A 20,057-nucleotide genomic window follows, 5' to 3' on the forward strand; every position below is an offset into this window, starting at 1 on the left:
AATCAAGACCAGCCTGGTCAACACAGTGAGACCCTATCTCTACAAAAAGTAAAAAATTTAGTCAGGTGTGGTGGCATGTGCCTAGCTACTCAGGTCCTAGCTACTCAGGAGGCTCAGGTGGGCGGCTCACTTGAGCCCAGGAGTTCAAGGCTGTAGTGAGCCATGATTACGCCACTGCATTCCAGCCTGAGTGACAGAGTGAGATCCTGTCTCAGAAAAAAAAGTCATTGCTGTGTCCCAAATGTCTTGAAGCTGCCACAGCAGTACTGTGACATCTCCCAGTTTCGTTGCCTGGTGATTCTCTCATTTTGAACACAAACCTTTCCTTGGGAAAGGTGCCAGTATTTTATATAATGGAAATAAAGTTTAAGTAGGGCTATATTATCATTCTTAGTGAGGAATAGACTCCATATTCAGAGGGCCTAATAAAGCAGACCCCTACCCAATACCATAGAACAGAGGGTCATTTAAACAGGGATCCTTGCACCCCCAAGAAGCCTGTGATTAAATTCATGGGTTCCATAAGCCTTCTGAAATTATATGCAAAATTGAGGGTATGTGCATTTTTCTAGGACAAGGGGTCATAGGTTTTACTGTTCTCAAAGGGGATGTGACCCAAAAGGTCTAAGACCCATGTGAGGAGTCCTTAGGAAGCCCCTTTCCAGCCATTCTGCTTGACCTAGATCCTCAGGGCTCTTAGTCTAACGGGAATTCTTGTTCCACTGACATATTGCAAGGCTCTGACTGCGCTTTCTGTGTTCAGCTTCCCCTGGCGGGGTCCGCGGTGGCTTCGTGTGGGTTGCTTTCGAGACCAGCTCCTTGGTAGTCCCCACTACTACAGTTTGTGCTCTCTGCTCTTTGTGATCCTTTTCTTCTTTCCAGATGTTGGAATATCTTGTTCCTAAACCCAAAAGTCAATTACTTAGGTTGAATATGCCACCATTTTGATGGGATAAGTAGAACTAAAACAAGGATCACTGAAGTACCTGTAAGCTCAAGCATTGTCTTCTTTTCATTTATTATGTATTTGAGACAGGGTCTTGCTGTATCACCCAGGCTGGAATGCAGTGGCATGATCATAGCTCACTGCAGCCTCAGCCACCCGGGCTCAAGTCATCCTCCCACCTGCCACCCGCTCTTCACTACAGCCCCCAGTAGCTGGGACCACAGGCGCACACCACCATGCTCAGCTAATTGTTTAGTTTTTTGTAGAAACAGGGTCTCACTATGTTGCCCAGGCTGGTCTTGAACTCCTGGGCTCAAGAGATCCTCCAGCCTCAGCCTCCCAAAGTGTTGCAGTTACAGGTATAAGCCACTACACCTGGCCTGTTTTCTTTTGCCATCACGCAATGTGTCCATGTAATGTTTTCTATTTTTAGAGAAAAAAATTGTTATCATTTCTGGACCTTATGCTTTTGGGAAACATTACCTGATACCCAAGATTTGGAGTTGTGAAGAAGTTATTGGATGTGTCTTCTAAACTGCCAGTAGGGCAAGCAAAGGTAACTGACTGCCACCAGTTAAAGGAGCTTCGACACCTTCACTGATCACTGATAACACAGACCACAAAGAAGAGATTACAAGCTGATAGAAAACAAATATTAAGAAATTGAACTGGGTGCATTGGTGCACACCTGTAGTCCCGACTATTTGGGAGGCTGAGGTGGGAGGATTGCTTGAGCCCGGGAGTTTGAGGCTGCAGTGAGCTATGATCGTGCCACTGCCCACCAGCCTGGGTGACATAGTGAGACCCTGTCTCTAAAAATAAAAAAAAATATTGGGGCAAAACAAAAATAATGGGAGATGTGACTTCCTGAGGAATAGACCCATCTAAAAGGGAAGGAATGCTTTTTACGTTTCTTTTAAAACTACAGATTGAATCCTGTTTCAGTCAAAGGAGGCAGAAAGTACCTCCCTGCCAGCAGCTCACAATCTGGCCTCCCTAGGACTATTAGGATCTAATTGTAACCTCTCACTGCCTGTAACTGAAAGTAAGGGAAAGTGTGGAGGACAGAGAAACCTATGCAAGAGCTTTTGTGAGAGGCAAAGCTCAAAATTGAGTGTCAAGCATCAGCACTCGACAGAACGGATATCAAGTCCTGATAGCAAGAACTGATTAAACATCAAGCATGTTTAGGAGAAGCAAAACAGCACGTTTCCTTTAAAAGATACAAAACCTGGAGGGGAGAAAAGCAAAGCTCTGGTGTTTGCCTTGTTTCAGCCCTGACCCTGGTTTTCTGTGCTTCTCTTCACTAGTGAGCAGGTAGTCCCACATGTGTGCTGAGGGTGGGGGATGGCCATGTCTCCACACCCCCTCTTGGGCATGCTCTCCATATATTTGGGAACATACTGATGATGCTCATGGGTCAGCCCCAGGAACTTTCCCTAGAGCATAACACAAGATCCAGTATTTAACAGGAAAGCCAGGCCAAGTACCTGAAGATACTATAGTTATCTTCTTTATAGTCAATTATTAGAATTTATTTCAGGGGAGAAAATAACTTTGGAGTGGATCTCTTTAAATGTGATGGAGAGAGACTGTAGGTGTAAGTGGCTTTGGGCAGTAGCAGTAAGAGCTGTGTAAACTTAGGGCCAGGGGAAATTTGTTTGGACTTAATCAGGTTTGGAACCCTTCTAGAGTTTGCTATGGAGCAAGTCACAGCAATGGGAACACAGACGTGGTATCTAGGGTATGTCTGGCCTCCATGGCCCCTCTGGTTGTCCCTCTCCCCTATGCTGGGCTTGGCACTGTCTCAGTTGCTCCCCACAGACCCCTCTCTGTTGGGTAGGTACAGCTCTTCTTTCTCCAAGCTGTGCTGGAGCAAGAGGCATTGGGAGCTATGGAGAATTTAGCATGAAAACTCTAGAGTTCGGTGCCATCTTCTTTATGCCCTCTCTACAAGTGATAATATAAAGAAAATGGTGCCAAACTCTAGAGTTTTCATGCTAAATTCTCCATAACTTCATTTCTTTCGAATGGAGAAAGAAACCGGCATTTCTTTCTTTTCTTTTTTTTTATTTTTGCAGACAGAGTCTCGCTGTGTCGCCCAGGCTGGAGTGTAGTGGCTTACTCTGCCTCCCAGCTTCAACCGATTCTCATACCTCAGCCTCCCAGCTAGCTGGGATTACAGACGTGCATCACAATGCCTGGCTAATTTTTGTATTTTTAGTAGAGACGGGGTTTCACTTTGTTGGTCAGGCTGGTCTCAAACCCCTGACCTCAAGTGATCCGCCCCCCACCCCCACCCCCCGGCCTCCCAAAGTGCTGGGTGAGCCACTGTGCCCAGCGAAATCGCCATTTCTGAGTGGCTGCTGCCAAGGCTTGCCATTGCAAGATTGGAGTAACCCATCTCACAGAAGCCCGGGACCCACCTCCCCATTTTATGTTTTCAATACAAAGTTTCCTCCTGGAGAGTGGAGGAAGAGCACAGCTGGGCCTATGAGAGATAGGGGGAAAATCCTCATATAAATCCAAGTGCAGCAGACACACTCCTCCCCACCCCTCCCAAAGCCCAGGGGTTCAGAGGAGTCACCAGGAAAGCTTCTCATTACAAACAATTTCTCAACTTTCTGGAACTGAACACTAATAAAATCCTTACCCTTGGGGCAAGATTGAAATCTTCATTGGTGCCAGCTTGGTGGTTCACGCCTGTAATCCCAGCACTTTGGGAGGCCGAGGCAGGCAAATCACTTAGGCCAGGGGTTCGAGACCTGCCTGGCCAACATGGCGAAACCCCATCTCCACTAAAAATACAAAAAGTTAGCCAGGCATGGTGGCATGCACCTATAATCCCAGCTACTGGAGAGGCTGAGGCATGAGAATCACTCGAACCTGGGAGGCAGAGGTTACAGTGAGCCAAAATCATGCCACTGCATTCCAGCCTGGGCAACAGAGTGAGACTCTGTCTCAAAACAACAAAAACCCTCATGGGCTGAGCAGTCCTTCTGGTTCAGTGGCTGTCCTAGAAATAGGGCTATGGTTTCAACCAGGGACCCCCAGTGGGTCCCAGTGTGGGCAGTGCCTAGAGATCTAAGCCCTTAGCAGTGGTGTTCCTTCACCTCACAGCCTCCCTGCCCCAGATACGTTCAGTGACCCCAGGACTCCCAGAATCTTGTCAAGGGCCAGACTTTTCCAGGCCACCTCCTTCATACAGCTGACAGGCTTCTGCTCTTTCCAGACTCCATTGGGAATTCAGATAGGATGGGCTCCCCGAACCTAGCAGGGCCCGCCACACAGTTCTCAGCTGGAGGCGATGCAGTGTGGGGCTGGCTGCAGACTGCCAGCAGCAACAGGACACGGCTTACCTGTTGGCCATGAGGGATAAGAAGCACATCGCAGTGCCCGGGTCCTCCCTGCTCACTTACTGAGGGAATCAGCAGGAGAGTGGGGCCTCACGACCAATGCTTAAGACCAGTTTCTATGCTTCAGTGCATCAACTCTGATCAACACCTGGAGGCATTTGGACTGTTCATCTAGAGAAAAACCAAGGCCTCCAAGAAAAAAGGAGGGGACTAAAAACAGACAATGGCAGTGCTCTATCAGTAGAGACTAGTGAAGAAAGAAAAAGGCAGGTATTAAATAGGGATGCAACCTTAGCACAAAGATCAGTTCATGCTTCTGCTCCTTTGGACCTCATAGCTGAAATGGAAACCTGCTATTTCCCTCTTGCCACAGCCTCCTCTTCAGCATGACCAGACTCCCAAGGATTACTGCAGTCCCAACAGAGTGGACACGTGCATCAAATTCCTAAGGGACATGTGGGAGGGAAGGGAGCCGGGGCCCCAGCCCCTGCCTTAGAAGGCAAGCCCACTCCCCTGGTATACCTGGCTTCCCAGGGCATGGCTCAGGCCCATTTCTCTTCCAATACCTCCACTCAGGCTGGCAGAGGCCACTCTGCCTCAGAGGCGTCTCAAGAAGGATGGGATCTGTGTTGACTGCACTGTTCACCATCAGTCTCTGGGGAGGGCCCATCTCCAGATCATTCTCCACACCGTCTTGTTCACAGGAGGAGGATGAGGAGGAAGAAACAGCCAGGGGAGCGTGCATTGCTACTTTCTCCTCTTTAGGACTTTCCAGGGGCAAAAGCTGTGCTGTGGGCTCCAACTCTGGAAGTTCTCTGGCCATGACTTCTGAGGTCCTGGTTAGAGGCCACCAAGTCGTGCCACATGGCGGGCAGCCACAGAGGCAGCCCTGGCACAGTAGCTGGCAGCAGGCATGATGGTGGCAGAGAGGGCACCGGAATGGAGCATCTGGAGGAAGCTCATTAGTGATGCGCCCAGTGATTGGCCCTAGCAGAGAGCAGCAAGGGGCCCAGTGAAGGGGCCTGGGGTGCTCCCTGGTGAAAGACTTGTGCAGCCTCTCCACAGCCTTCTTCCAGATGGCCAGGGACACCGACTGGACCCCACCTAGGGGCACTTTAGCAGCTTTGCCATTCCAGAAATGAACAGTGATTTATTTTTCCTTTGATGCTACATAACAAAAAACAGCAACATTTTGTTATAATTACCAATTATCTCCTTTTTTTCTTTTTCTTTTTTTTTTTTTTTTTTTTTTTTTTTTTTTTTTTTTTGAGACAGGGTCTGGCTCAGGCTGGAGTGCAGTGGCACAGTGATAGCTCACTGCAGCCTCAACCTCCCAGGCTCAAGCCATCCTCCTGCCTCAGCCTCCGAAGTAGCTTCCACGTCCTAATCATGGGATAAAGCCTCTCCTACCCACACAGGCAAAGGCAGAGCTTCAGCCTGGCCCCGCTGCTCTGGCTGCCTGGCTCCTCACATGCACCTCTCCGTGGAGAGCCTGCCAGGAACATCCTTCACCTGCACCATAGTTACCTCCACTTCCCAAGGACTTGCCTGAGCCTCCCTGCCTCCTGGACTACAGTGGCCTGCAGGGGCTCACTTTTCTTGTCAAAACCAAAATGCATTCTCAGTAGAAGCCTCATTCTATCATTCTCTGAATTACAGTGGTGCTGACTGACCCTGCAGAAGAGGACTGTCTGGTCCCTGGAGGACCTGGTGAGGGCTGGGTCGTGAGTAGCTAAACCATGGTTTAGCTAACCAACATAGATATGAGAGTTTTAGGCCATTTACCCTGATTACAATTTTTTTTTTAATAATCTGAAAGATACACTGTGCATCTTGAGGCATCTGTTGCTGCCCTCAAGATTAAGCAGCAAGCAAGGGGGAAAAATTCTCTTCTTAATGCCTTAGAAACCCCTAAGCTGTAGACGCAGGCTTGGCTCTCTCCTCTGGCCTGATTACAGCCTGGCTCCTTCTGGGGACTGATGGGTCAGAGCAGCTTATCTTACCTCTCTGGGGATCTCTCATCTCCAAGCCCAAAAGAACAGTGCCAGGGCCATACTGCTGTTGGCCTGGCTCCCAGAGTGCCAGCACCTTATCCCCTGGTCTCAGTGAGTATCCTACAGATGGTGAGAGAGGACTGACATCCTCTTCTAAGACCACTGTCTGCTGCTGGGCTGGCAGCTTTGGGCCTGCGACAAGAGGAGCCTCGAATTCCACAAGCAGGACCCCCTGTCTCTCCAGCTGTGGGAAAGAAAACACTCAGAATAAGACCTGGCATTACAAAGTACAATAGGGAGCACCCAGGTTCCCTACGATGCCCCCCAAATCAGGCCCAGGGGCTGCCTTCCAAACAGTGACAGGCACCTAAAGAAGGGACAGGGCAGATGCTGCTCCAAGCCAGTCAAAGCCAAGACAGACAGGCTGTGTGGCGCGGTTGTGCTTCCCTGAATCTCTTCCTGCCTCGGGCAACTCTTGTGGATCACTTCCTGCCTCTGCCTTTCCATTCCCTTCCTTTGCCTGGTTTTCTTTCCTCCTACCAAATTTTTGACCTGCAATTGCCAGGAGTAACCTGGGTCCTCCCTGGACCTTTTCTCAATGCAGTCTCCTCCTCCCAGCACCCCCAAGAAGCGTCGCTCCTGTGTCCAAGACCAACCAGGGATGTGTCCAAGACCAACAGGATGGTTGTTCACCTATGAGGCTCATGTAGGCAAGGAGCGATTGTGGCCACAGAGCCGCCCTCAGCACTGCCCTTGCAGTCAACGAGGAAAGGGTTAGCTAAGCAAATGAATAGCAAAAGTGAGAGAACAGTGCTGCAGCTACTTAAAAGTACAAGCTGTTTCAAGTACTCTGTGATTTAGAAGAGAAATAAACTCTGGTTATAAATTATTTTTACCAAATCACTGGACAGAACCTATATTTGAGCAAAGCTTTGCTAGAATTTCATTTTAATTCACATATTAGTTACTTGAAATTTGACTTTTTTTTGTTTTTTTCCAGACGGAGTTTCGCTCGTCACCGAGGCTAGAGTGCAATGGCGTGATCTTGGTTCACTGCAACCTCTGCCTCCTGGGTTCAAGCGATTCTCCTGTCTCAGGTTCCCGAGCAGCTGGGACTACAGGAGCCCACCACCTTGCTCAGCTAATTTTTGTATATTTAGTAGAGACAGGGTGTCACCACGTTGGCCAGGCTGGTCTCGAACTTCTGATCTCAGGTAACCCACCCTTCTTGATTTCCCAAAGTGCTGTTATTACAGGTGTGAGCAACCGCACCTGGCCGAAAACTGACTTTTGATTGGAAATTCTGAAATTCATATTTTTAAAGAATTTACACTAGTCTTCCCTTCATGAATCTACATTCACAAAGTAAGTCTGACTCTGAAAAATAGAAAAAAAAAAGAAGTGAGTAGCCACTGAAGTACAGGCCAGGCCTGGCCCCCAGCATGGCGAGAGTGTGCTTCTCTGTGTACCAGCACACACCCGTGCATGTGAGCAAACATATCTCATTCCACCTTTCCCTTAGGCTAGTGTTCATTCAACACACTGAATTTTCCGCAACAAAGTACTTTCAAAGTACATTTTCTTCTCTGTTATGCATTGAATTGTGTCCCGTTACCCACCTCCACCCTCCTCCCACAGGCTGGAGTGCAATGATGCCATCAGTTTGGGGCTCAAGTGATCTTCCTGCCTGAGCCTCCCAAGTAGCTGCAACTACAGCCATGTGCCACCATGCCTGGATCATTTTTAAATTTTTTGTAGAGACAGGGTCTCACTACGTTGCCCAGGCTGGTCTTGAACTCCTGGCCTCAAGCAATCCTCCCACCACCACCTCTCAAAGTGCTGGGATTACAGGCATGAGCCAACATGCCTTGCCCCCTGCCAAATTCATATGTTGAAGTCCTAGCCCCCAGAATGTGACCTTATTTGTGGATAGGGGCATTGCAAATGTAATTAAGATGAGGACTGAATATGGCAGGTCCCTAATCCAGTGTGATTGATGTCCTTATAAAGGGGGAAACGTGGGCAGACACACACTCAGGGAGAAAGCCCCATAAAGGTAAAGGCAGAGATCAAGGCGATGCCTCTATAAGCTGAGGAACACCAAAGCCTGCCAGCAAGCCGTGAGAAGCCAGAAGCAGGGCATGGGAATGATTCTTCTTCATAGCTCTCAGAAGGAACCAACCTTGCCAACCCCTGGACTTCCAGCCTCCAGAAATGGGAGATGACACATTTCTGTGGTTTAAGCCACTCCGTTTGTTGCACTTTGTTAGGGAGCCCTAGCAAACTAATACACTCAATGGTATTACATGTTCACTTCTACAACATGGCCATGGGAGAGCTGTGCTTATGCAAGAAACCAGCCTGCTAGATGCACACAGCTAAGGCATGTCAGGTATGACAGGGCCACCCAGAGGAGCACGCCAGGGAGATACTGGGGGTCAGGGACTTGCCTCGGGAGCGGCCTTTATTTGGGCCCGGTAGTAAAAACCATCTGCTTCCCTTCTTGCTAGGACCCATGTGTTGGCAGCATCTCCAGCTCTTCCCAGCCAGCCAGGCCCCTGCCATGCTGGGTCGGCAACGTGGAGACACGGGCAAGAAGAGGCGTGCCTGGAAAAAAGCAAATGGAATTAGTGGATAGAGAGCAACAAGCCCTAAACACATCAAGAAACACGTTTCGCAGGTACATCTGAGGTACACCACAGCACATGAGGCATGCGGAACAGAAATCCATATGGAAAGTGGCAATCTATGACTTCCGGAAGGATAAGGTAAACCTCCGGGAGGGGCAGAAGGAGAGGACAATGAAGGGAACCATCCTTGGTGGATTGGGAGTTGGTTCAAGGCAACCAAAATGTAATTCACCTTGATACATTCAAGTTAATTGATGCTTGTTCCTACACTAGACAACAGACTGGAAAAGTGTGGCTCAAGCCTGTAATCCCAGCACTTTGGGAGGCCGATGTGGATGGATCACTTGAGCTCAGAAATTCAAGACCAGCCTGGGCAACATGGTGAAATCCCATCTCTACCAAAAATACAAAAAATTAGCTGGGTGTGGTGGTGTGAGCCTGTGGTCCCAGCTACTTGGGAGGCTGAGGTAGGAGGATTGCTTGAACCTAGGAGGTAGAGGTTGCAGTGGGCTGAAATGACACTACTGCACTCCAGCCTGGATGACAAGGTGAGACCCCCATCAAAAAAAAAAAGAAAAGAGTGCCAGGGGCCGGGAGCAGTGGCTCACGCCTGTAATCCCAGCACTTTGGGAGGCCGAGATGGGCGGATCACGGGGTCAAGAGATTGAGACTATCTGGACAACACGGTGAAACCCCACCTCTACTAAAAATACAAAAATTAGGTGGGCGTGGTGGTGGGTGCCTGTAGTCTCAGCTACTCAGGAGGCTGAGGCAGAAGAATCGCTTGAACCCAGGAGGCGGAGGTTGCAGTGAGCCGAAATTGCGCCACTGTACTCCAGCCTGGTGACAGAGTGAGACTCTGTCTCAAAAAAAAAAAAAAAAAGTGCCAGGTAGGTCAATCCTAAGGTGGCGTGTGGGATTCCAGGATGAGGCGTGGAAGCTTGGATAGTAATGCCGAGGGTGTGAAATTGTAATGCCACTTGATGCTGTGGGGTCAGAGGGATGAGGAAGTGTTTGGGCAGGGACAACCCAGAGGAGCTAAGGGGCTGTGGGACAGAAAAAGGAGATGCTAGTTCCAGAAAATGTTGTGGTCAGGGCCAGTTGGCCTAGGGGAGTTGTTGAGTCAGGGTTTGGGTTTTTGAAGAAGCCATTTTACTTTGTGGGCAAGGCTGAATGCAAAGGGGGCCTGTCTGCCCCCTGCTGCCATCAACATGCCGTCACTGCACCCAGGCCGTTCGTGCTGAGGAGCTCCTGCAGACCCATGCTGAGCTGCCCTCAGCCCCCCTCAGCCTCCTTCCTGTGCTTGTTGGCATCTAAAGTCCCATGCTTAACTCTAGCCTTGAACAGGATGGTCCACCGGGTGGATCACGAAAGGGAGCCATTAAGGATCACTCAAGCTGGCATGTCCCTAATGTGGGCAGAATGGATCAGGCAGCAGGAATGCGAGTCCCTGGAGATGACACGCTCCACATGTGTATATAGGGCTGTGGTGCCTTTGGCCTCTTGTATTCACACTTTAGAAAGCAGACTGAGGATCCTATTCAGGAAAATCCTGGACAAAGGAGGGGTACCGAGGGAACCTGAAGAGGGACCTGGAGACCCCACATTAGCTGATTTCTCATATGGTGGCTGAGCAAGTCTCATTTTTTTTTTTTTGGTTTTGTTTTGTTTTTGAGACAGAGTCTAGCTCTGTTCCCTAGGCTCGAGCGCAGTGGTGCTGTCTCGGCTCACTGCAACCTCTGCCTCCCGAGTTCAAGCAATTTTCCTGCCTCAGCCTCCTGAGTAGCTGGGAATACAGGCATGCGCCACCACACCCAGCTAATTATTGTTTTTTCTTTGAGACAGAGTCTCACTCTGTCATCCAGGCTGGAGTGCAATGGTGCGATCTCGGCTCACTGCAACCTTTCCACCTTCCGAGTTCAAGCAATTCTCTGCCTCATCCTCCTGAGTAGCTGGGATTACAGTCACCCGCCACCATGCCTGGCTAATTTTTATAATTTTAGTAGAGACGGGGTTTCACCATCTTGGCCACGCTGGTCTCGAACTCCTGACCTCGGGTGAACCACCCGCCTTGGCCTCCCAAAGTGCTGGGATTACAGGCATGAGCCACCATGCCCAGCCAATTTTTTTTGTGTTTTTAGTAGATGGGGTTTTGCCATGTTGGTCAGACTGGACTCGAACTCCTGACCTCAAGTGATCCGCTTGCCTCGGCCTTCTAAAGTGCTGGGATTGTATACAGGCGTGAGCCACTGCGCCCAGCCAAGTCTCAGCGTTGATGGTAAAATGAGCTATAAACTTGGTAACTGGCTATCCCTAACTGCCTTCTCTCACTCATGCCAACTGCAGCATCTGCAACTCTGCTAAAGCCAGATCAACCCTGGAGGACTCTGGGAGCACAGTGTAGGCTGGAGTGACAGACCCCACACAGATACGCCAATCATAGGCCAAACAATGAAGACCCCTTTCCACCTTCTCAGGAAGCAAGTCTGTCCACCAAGGTCTACCACCAACAGCCAAGAACAAAAGAAAAAGAAAAGGGCACCCACTTCCCCCAGAGGGGCAGAGACAGGTACCTTGCAAGGGGCTTGTGCCCGGTGAGCCAGGGTGCTTGGAGGGCAAAGGGGTAGGTGAAGGAGAGGTTCCAGGGTGGAGCAGCACCGTCCCAGCCAGGGGCCTTCAGGCTTGTGGCCACGCTGCAGTATTTGAGCAAAGGCATCCTGGGCCCCGTGGAGGATTCCATGGCCTTCAGAGGATCCACCTGAGAATAGGCACCACCATTACCTGAGCTGCAGCTTGAAGCAAGCGGTGGCCACCTGGGCGAGGCAGGGCTCAACTCTGCAGTTAGCTGCCTCTGGGGACAGTTGAGTCCATGCACGGCCCCACCTGCTCCCACAAACTCTCACAGTTTCCTCTTTGAGTCACCTGCCTTGGGAACCTCCACTCAGGAAACAGGGAAGGGATTGGAAGAGCAAGTGCTGTGACTTTAGAGCAGCCCAGCTTTAAATCCTCCCCTACAGCGGGCTGGCTGTGTGCTCACTTAACCTCTGCTCTCCAGTTACACTCAGGATAGAATACATGGAAAGCACCTGGCGTATTCAGCAGCTCAACTTAGTATTTTTCCTCCTTCCTCCTCCCCGGCCACCTACAAGGCTAGTTCTGGCCCCAGGCAAGCTGAGATCTCAGGACCGTCCATCCCCTTTCCAGCCCTGTTCAGAGGAGACAGCTGCCACCAGGGCCCAAGATCAAGCCGCACTGCTGCAGCCCACCAGAGCCCCGTGAGGGTCTGCCCCTGCCCAAGTCCACAGGTCTGACCCCACAAGGACTTACAGCCCCAAACTCCCAGCCTCCACCTCAGCCTCAGGCTCCTTCTGACAGTCGGGGCTCAGGGCCTCAGCCCAACCGACTCCTGGTTGCCACGCCGGTTACCATGGGTGCAGCCTGGGGACGCTGTCGTCTGTGGCCAGTGAGTGCACCGAGCATGCGGAGAGGGGGACAGGAGGCCTTGGGAGGTAGGGGTGGGGCAGGAAGTGATGGGGGAGGGGGTGTTCTCCAGGTTTCCTTTTGGAGAGAAGAGGAGGAGGAAGAAGGGAAAAAGGCCAGTGTAGCCTCAGTTCTCCGAAGCTCAGGCTGCTCCACTGCTGGAAGAGTCAGTGGTGGTGGGAAGCCCTCATGGATCCCAGGAGATTCCTGTGAGGGAGGAGCCACCTCCGCAGAAACTGAGGGCCTCCTCCCTGTACACACTAGAGGCAGGAATGGGGGAGCCACTGGCGGCCTGGGGACTCTAGGATAGAATTTGTCCCTAGTCTAAACCAAAATAACCAAAGGTGTGGGCCTGTTTGTCTATAACAGGCAGGACTCTGTTGAGGAGCAGAGGTGTTGTGACCATTTGGAGTGAGAGGTGTGGACACTGGCAACAAAGGAACAGAAGTCCAGATTCTGCTTGTGGGAGGGGCTCGTATTTGGAGGCCTCTGCCAGTCACTGTGCACTGGTTATGTGCCTGTTATGCAGGCACGTTTGGAGGTGTCTCCCCCACATTCATACCCCGCTTCTACCAGGTCCTGTTTCAGTTAGCAGATCCACGTGAATAGGGAGTCCGGGGTACCCACCTCCAGGGGTAGAGTGGGTGTCAGTCACCCCTTGCATCCCCGTCCGGCCCCAGGGGTTGGTCAGGCAGTGGCGTGTTCCTGAACCTCTCCAATCAGCAGGAATCTGGAGACTTTGGTTGGGAATCCTGGGATATAGGCTTTCTCTTTCTTCCTATGCCTGAATAAGAAAGCTGATAGTTCTGAGAGCCTCTGACAGCCTTTTGGGAACACTGAAGCTATTCCCAGAGAAAGAGAGGATAGACCTCAGGAAATAGAGGGTTTGTTTGTTTGTTTGTTTGTTTTGAGACAGGGTTGCCCAGGCTGGCCTCAAACTCCTGGGCTCAAGGGATGCTTTTGCCTCAGTCTTCCAAGGAGCTCGGACTACAGCCATGCACCCCCACGCCCAGCTGAAAATAGGTTCTCGGTGACAGTACTGAGTCCTGCCTGCAGGCAGTGCTGCTACTCTAGGCCTCAGCTGTGTGAGCCAATAATTCCCCTTATTGATTATGCCACTCTGGATTGGGCTGTTTCTTACTTGCAACCAAAAGCCTCTTAACTGATGACTGCCCTCCCGAAGCATCACTTCATAGTCAGGAGAATGACTGCTGCCCAGGACCGTATACCAAGGTGGAGTTATTTGGCACACAAAGAGTCTAAGAAAGACCCATGGCCAGGCGCGGTGGCTCATGCCTGTAATCCCAGCACTTGGGAGGCCAAGGCAGGTGGATCACGAGATCGAGACCATCCTGGCTAACACAGTGAAACCCCGTCTCAACTAAAAATACAAAAAATTAGCTGGGCATGGTGGCACACGCCTGTAATCCCAACTACTCGGGAGGCTGAGGCAGGAGAATCGCTTGAACCAGGGAGTCAGAGGTTACAGTGAGCTGAGGTCGTGCCACTGCACTCCAGCCTGGGTGACAGAGACAGACTCTGTCTCAAAAAATAAAAAAGAAATTAAAAAATACCCACGAAGTCTCTGGCAGTGAAAGAATGATTCTTGAATGAGACAGTGGGATTCCAGTGGAGGAGGGGAAAAGGAGAATATTCCAGTTTAGGTAGGAAGTAAGAGAGAAGAGAGAAGGATACATTTGCAAGACTGTGATTTTCTGTTTGGGGGAAATGGGTTCAGCACGTGCAAAATCACATTGAACTTGCTTAGGAGTCACATTAAAGCAGACTCACATCAGAGTTTGGGTGTGAGAGTAATTCTGCTTATAGATTACAGAGGCATCATCGCTAATCCCATCAGATGTTATCTTACATATAGGAAAAGGCCAAAACTCGGGTCATTTATCTTTTAAGGAATGTAGTGACTCAGGCAGGAGACGACGGGGTGGAGGAGGGAGAGGGGCGTGTACTCTGTCCTGCCGTGTCTTCAAAGCTTCTTTCTGAAGAGCGAAAGAGCTGCCTGAGGTAAGAGTCAGGGGCTTTGTGAAATGTTGCTGGCAAGGAGAAATGAGAAAACACGGCTTCTTATGTTTGCTGCTTTGTTTTGCAGTAGGGAGCTTTGAAAACTAAGCTGATAAATTTAAACAAGGTGGCGTTCAGAAGGAAGTCATCAGGCAGCTTAAGCGATGAAGTGACATGAAATACTTTCAGAGAGAGTGAGGGTGGAGCCTGTTGAGAACGCATCCCAAGAGACCAGACAGGAGACTGCTACCAATAACCCAGACACAGGTGACGGGATTGGAATAAGAAAACAGTGACAACAGATATTCACCGACACCTTCCTGATTTGAGGCTCTTTGCTGGGTACTAGGAATAGAAGATGAATAAGGCTGGATGAATTATCTTCAAGGAGCTTGCAGTCTACTGAAGAAGACAGAGACAGGTGTGTAAAGTGTCTAAAGATAGCAGGATAGCAACCACAAGAGAAATATTTATACAAAATAAAGGAAGATGTAACGGCTAGGATAGGAAGTTGGAGAGGACTTCATAGAGGCATAGCAGTGGAGAGGAGTGTGATAGACAGTGTGGGAATCATAGAGGCATAGCAGTGGAGAGGAGTGTGATAGACAGTGTGGGAATCATAGAGGCATAGCAGTGGAGAGGAGTGTGATAGACAGTGTGGGAATCATAGAGGCATAGCAGTGGAGAGGAGTGTGATAGACAGTGTGGGAATCATAGGGGCATAGCAGTGGAGAGGAGTGTGATAGACAGTGTGGGAATCATAGGGGCATAGCAGTGGAGAGGAGTGTGATAGACAGTGTGGGAATCATAGGGGCATAGCAGTGGAGAGGAATGTGATAGACAGTGTGGGATAGGTCACTGACTGGGCCTTGGGACAGATGGGACCTGGGAGTTAAAGGAGAAGGAAGAGCTGAAGCTGGCCATGGAAGCAGAAATAGACACATTTTGAAGGCAGACCCCAAGATACGGGGCAGGGACTGTCCTTCCCAGGTATGAAGGAAAGGCCTGGCAGCTCCAAGTTTTCTAGCTTAGAGAACCTAGAGAATGGTGATGCTATGGACAAAACAAGATAATGATAATAATAATCAGTAATGATGGCCAGCCACAGTGGCTCACACCTGTAATCCCAAGATTTTAGAAGGCAGGGGTGGGAGGATTGGTTGAGGCTAGGAGTTCGAGACCAGCCTGGGCAACATAGCAAGACCCCATCTCTAAAAAAAAATGTTTTTGGCTGGGAGTGGTGTCTCATGCCTGTAATCCCACCACTTTGGGAGGCCGAGGCGGGTGGATCATGAGGTCAGGAGTTCAAGACCAGCCTGGCCAACATAGTGAAACCCCATCTGTACTAAAAATACAAAAAAAATTAGCTGGGTGTGGTGGTGGGTGCCTGTAATCCCAGCTACTCGGGAGGCTGAGGCAGAGAATTGCTGGAACTCAGGAGGCGGAGGTTGCAGTGAGCTGAGATTGCATCACTACACTCCAGCCTGGGCAACAGAGTGAGACTCCATCTCAAAAAAAAAAAGTTTTTAATCATTATGAATACTTATTACATGTCAAGGTCTGTTAATCATCATCATAAACACATGGGAATTGCTGTTGTTGTTATTCTCATTTTGTGGAGAAGAACCGAGACATAGAGAAGAGGTAGCAGAGTTATACTGCAGATACAGGTCTGGTCTCGCTCTGTCGCCCAGGCTGGAGTGCAGTGGCGTGATCTCAGCTCACTGCAAGCTCCGCCTCCCGGGTTCACGCCATTCTCCTGCCTCAGCTTCCCGAGTAGCTGAGACTACAGGCGCCCTCCACCAGGCTGGCTAATTTTTTGTATTTTTAGTAGAGACGGGGTTTCACCGTGTTAGACAGGATGGTCTCGATCTCCTGACCTCGTGATCCGCCTGTCTCGGCCTCCCAAAGTGCTGGGATTACAGGCGTGAGCCACTGCACCCGATCTTCTTTTCTTTTTTTTTTTTTTTTTTTTTTTTTTTTGAGATGGAGTCTCGCTCTGTCACCCAGGCTGGAGTGCAGTGGCGCGATCTCGGCTCACTGCAAGCTCTGCCTCCTGGGTTCACGCCATTCTCCTGCCTCAGCCTCCTGAGCAGCTGGGACTACAGGAGCCCGCCACCATGCCCGGCTAATTTTTTGTATTTTTAGTACAGACGGGGTTGACCGCATTAGCCAGGATGGCCTCAATCTCCTGACTTTGTGATCCGCCCGCCTCGGCCTCCCAAAGTGCTGGGATTACAGGTATGAGCCACCACACCCGGCCACAGCTCTGCCTTCTTAGACCCTATACTAAGCTGCCTGAAGAAGTCTGCATGCAGGAAAATGATGCATCTGAAATAATTTCAAATAACAACAAGGTTTTGTAAACTACTTTCGCTTTAGCCCCAAGACACTTTCCCATGGTGGTGACTTCTTGTCAATCCCCAATAAATAAAAATCTCCAAATGTTGACAAATGAAGAGAAGTTCATTGTGATTGCTCAGCACGACGCTTCAGCGAAGTGACGACCGGCATCAGGTAGTTAGCAGTCACGCTTCACAAGCTTCCGTGAGAGTTTCTCACAGCTCAGCCTCTGGCCAAGCATGTGAGAAGGGCAGGGTGAGACATGCAGAGACTCTGGGGCCCCCTGCTCCCCTAGAGTTCGTGAAAGAAGCAGAGCAGCTCCTCAACCTACATGAGATCATGTTTAGTACAATTGAAACCCAAGCGAGTAATACCCAGCATAGGTTAGCATTTGAGCTATTTCCTGCCCACATGGAAATTACATTTAGGAAAAACTATTGAATGATGCCGTAAGAGACCCCATTTTGTGATATTATTCATTTCTATTTGGAAACAGCAACTCAAACAATTCTGAACATAGGGTCAGCATGGTGGCTGGTGGTTGCTATCATGGAGGAAACTTTTCCAGGGTTATTCTTGGTCTCAACTTTATCAGGGTACAGAAGAGACTGCAGGTAGTTAATGTACTTGATCGCAGCTCTGAGGGTTTCCACTTTGCTGAGTCGCTTCTCCAAATACTCCTCTGGCAGATGATGGCGGAGCTGGGCGTAGCCTTCATTGACACATTTCACCCGCTGCCTTTCCCGCTCATTCCTTTTCCGGATGAAGGCTGGCCCGTAGGAGTACTCGCACCCTCTGTAATTTGGATAAGGCATCGGGAAAGAGAAGGGGCAGGGTTCACTGTAATTTCCCAGGATAAGGGAGTCGCTGGGAAAAGGCAGCAGTGGCAGCTCCTCAGAGTAAGGGGATGACACCGGGGCCTCTGGGTGCACGTGGAAAGTGACCATGGGCTCCAGATAGAAAGACCTGGTCAGTGGCAAGCGGGCAGAATCGGGGAAGATAGGAAGTTTGTCAGGTAGACTAGAGTTGCCTCTGTTGTCCATCATTTCCTCTTTAACCTGCAAACATAACCAAGTTTAACAATGTGGTCAGATAGAGAGCAGATATGATCTACTTTCTTGGAGATCAATGTTTTATTTTATTTTATTTTTCGAGATGGAGTCTTGTTCTGTCACCCAGGCTGGAGTGCAGTGGCGTGATCTCGGCTCATTGCAACTTCCGCCTCCTGGGTTCAAGCAATTCTCCTGCCTCAGCCTCCTGAGTAGCTTGGGATTACAGGCGTCTGCCACTGCACCCAGCTAATTTTTGTATTTTTAGTAGAGATGGGGTTTCACCATGTTGGCCAGGATGGTCTTGATCTCTTGACCTCGTGATCCGCCCGCCTCGGCCTCCCAAAGTGCTGGGATTACAGGTGTGAGCCACCACGCCCGGCCGGAGATCAATGTTTTAAAGACTTTTCTGCTTTGATGACCAATTTCTGAGCTCATGTGGACAATGAGATGGTGTTATAATATTCTGTGTGTAGTAGGATTTTTGATGGTACACAGAAACAGCACTAAATAACATTGAATCGCCTTATGAGAAAGTTATTCTCCTTCCGTTCTTTTTCAATCCTTGTGGTTATAAAGATACAACCTTAGTCTGCTGAGAATGTGTCTTCCACACCACACCACTAGAATTCTTTTTTTTTTTTTTTTTTTTCCTTTGAGACAGGGTCTGGCTCTGTCGCCCAGGCTGGAGTGCAGTGGTGTGATCATGGCTCACTAGAGCCTTAGCCTCCCAGGTTCATCAATCCTCCTGCCTCAGCCACCTGAGTAGCTGGGACCATAGGTGGCCATCACCACGCCTGGCTAAGTTTTGTATGTTTTTGTAGAGACAGGGTCTTGCCATGTTGCCCAGGCTGGTCTCAAATTCCTGAGCTCAAGCAACCCGCCTGCCTCAGCCTCTCCAACTGCTGGGATTACACACAGGGAGCCACCGTGCCTGGCCTAGAATGCTTTCTAATCCTCCTAAGATCAAAGCCTTCAACAAGCAATAGCGTCTAGTTAGAATTCAGTGTCTTTACTAACTTCTATTTATTGTGAGTTCTAGTAATTTCACATTTATGGTAGCGACATAAAGTTCCTTTTTTTTTTTTTTTTTTGAGACAGAGTCTCGCGTTGTTGCCTGGGCTGGAGTGCAGTGGCACGATCTCGGCTCACTGCAACCTCTGCCCCCCGGGTTCAAGTGATTCTCCTGCCTCAGCCTCCCAAGTAGCTGGGATTACAGGTGCCCGCCACCACGCCCAGCTAATTTTTTGTATTTTTAGTAGAGACGGGGTTTCATTATGTTAGCCAGGCTGGTCTCAAACTCCTGACCTCATGATCCACCCACCTTGGCCTCCCAAAGTGCTGGGATTACAGGTGTGAGCCACTGTGCCCGGCCATAAGGTTTGTCTTAAAACTAAATCTACTTGAGTAAGAAACGTGATTTGATTTAAAGACAAAGAGTGAGTAAATAATAGTACAGGTGGAACAAAGATATAATGGTGATCGTGAAGACATGTGCAAATAAAAAAAGTGTGGGAAAGGCTGAAACACCAAGATACTCAAATATATGCAAGGGAAATTATGATTTAGTTAATGATCATGCAACCTCAGAGGCATAGCCTTCTTAAAGAATACCTGATGTGCTAGAGGCAAAACCAAAAATGCAAATAAAAAAGGAATCATTTGCTCTTAAATGTTCACTATGGGACTCCTTTAGGTGAGAAACTCCTACACATTTAAAACATAGTCAATACACAAGTTTTTACATATGTAGAACTGTAAATATATTGAGTAAAGTGCAGCTATGTTTAGGTTTTTAGATTTTTTTATTTATTTTATATTTTTATTTTTAGAGGTGGTGTTTTGTTCTGTCAGCCAGGCTGGAGTGCAGTAATGTGATCATGGCTTACTGCAATCTCAAACTGCTGGGTTCAAGTGATCCTCCTACCTCAGCCTTCTAAGTAGCTAGGACTGCAGGTGTGCACTACCATGCCTGGCTTTTTTTTTTTTTTTTTTTTTTTTTTTTTTTGTAGAGATGGGGTCTTGCCTTGATGCCCAGGCTGATTTTAAACCTCCTAGCTTCAAAAGATCCTCCCACGTCAGCCTCCCACAGCACTGGGATTACAGGCATGAGCCACTTCACCCAGCCTATAATTAAGTTTTGTTGGTTTGTGTGTGTGTGTGTGTTTGTAGAACTCAAGGATGAAGCAGTACAACCCAAGAGGTTCCACAGCAACGCATTTCTTCTTTGTGAATAGGTC

The 20,057-nt window shown here is 49.2% G+C and overlaps 2 protein-coding genes across 2 annotated transcripts; both read right to left on the minus strand.

Annotated features, from left to right (window-relative positions):
* Positions 1 to 611: 611 nt before the first annotated feature.
* C9H11orf16 (chromosome 9 C11orf16 homolog) lies at positions 612 to 11,734 on the minus strand. The gene is given in 5 exon segments (XM_016922356.4): positions 612 to 901; positions 4,825 to 5,469; positions 6,306 to 6,540; positions 8,747 to 8,903; positions 11,500 to 11,734. Coding segments are annotated over 5 exon segments (1,404 nt in total). The 5' UTR covers positions 11,667 to 11,734; the 3' UTR covers positions 612 to 701.
* A 5,446-nt stretch (positions 11,735 to 17,180) lies between these two features.
* ASCL3 (achaete-scute family bHLH transcription factor 3) lies at positions 17,181 to 17,874 on the minus strand. The gene has a single exon (XM_063782767.1). It carries the CDS (start codon positions 17,812 to 17,814, stop codon positions 17,269 to 17,271), a length of 546 nt encoding a protein of 181 aa, XP_063638837.1. The 5' UTR covers positions 17,815 to 17,874; the 3' UTR covers positions 17,181 to 17,268.
* Between the last annotated feature and the right edge of the window lie 2,183 nt (positions 17,875 to 20,057).

Source organism: Pan troglodytes, chromosome 9 (assembly GCF_028858775.2).
Source record: "Pan troglodytes isolate AG18354 chromosome 9, NHGRI_mPanTro3-v2.0_pri, whole genome shotgun sequence".
NCBI classification, from domain to species: Eukaryota; Metazoa; Chordata; class Mammalia; order Primates; family Hominidae; genus Pan; species Pan troglodytes.

What these genes read in the sequence shown, in the direction of transcription:
- ASCL3 (XM_063782767.1), bottom strand. Translation starts at nt 17,814, where the DNA reads ATGATGGACAACAGAGGCAACTCTAGTCTACCTGACAAACTTCCTATC.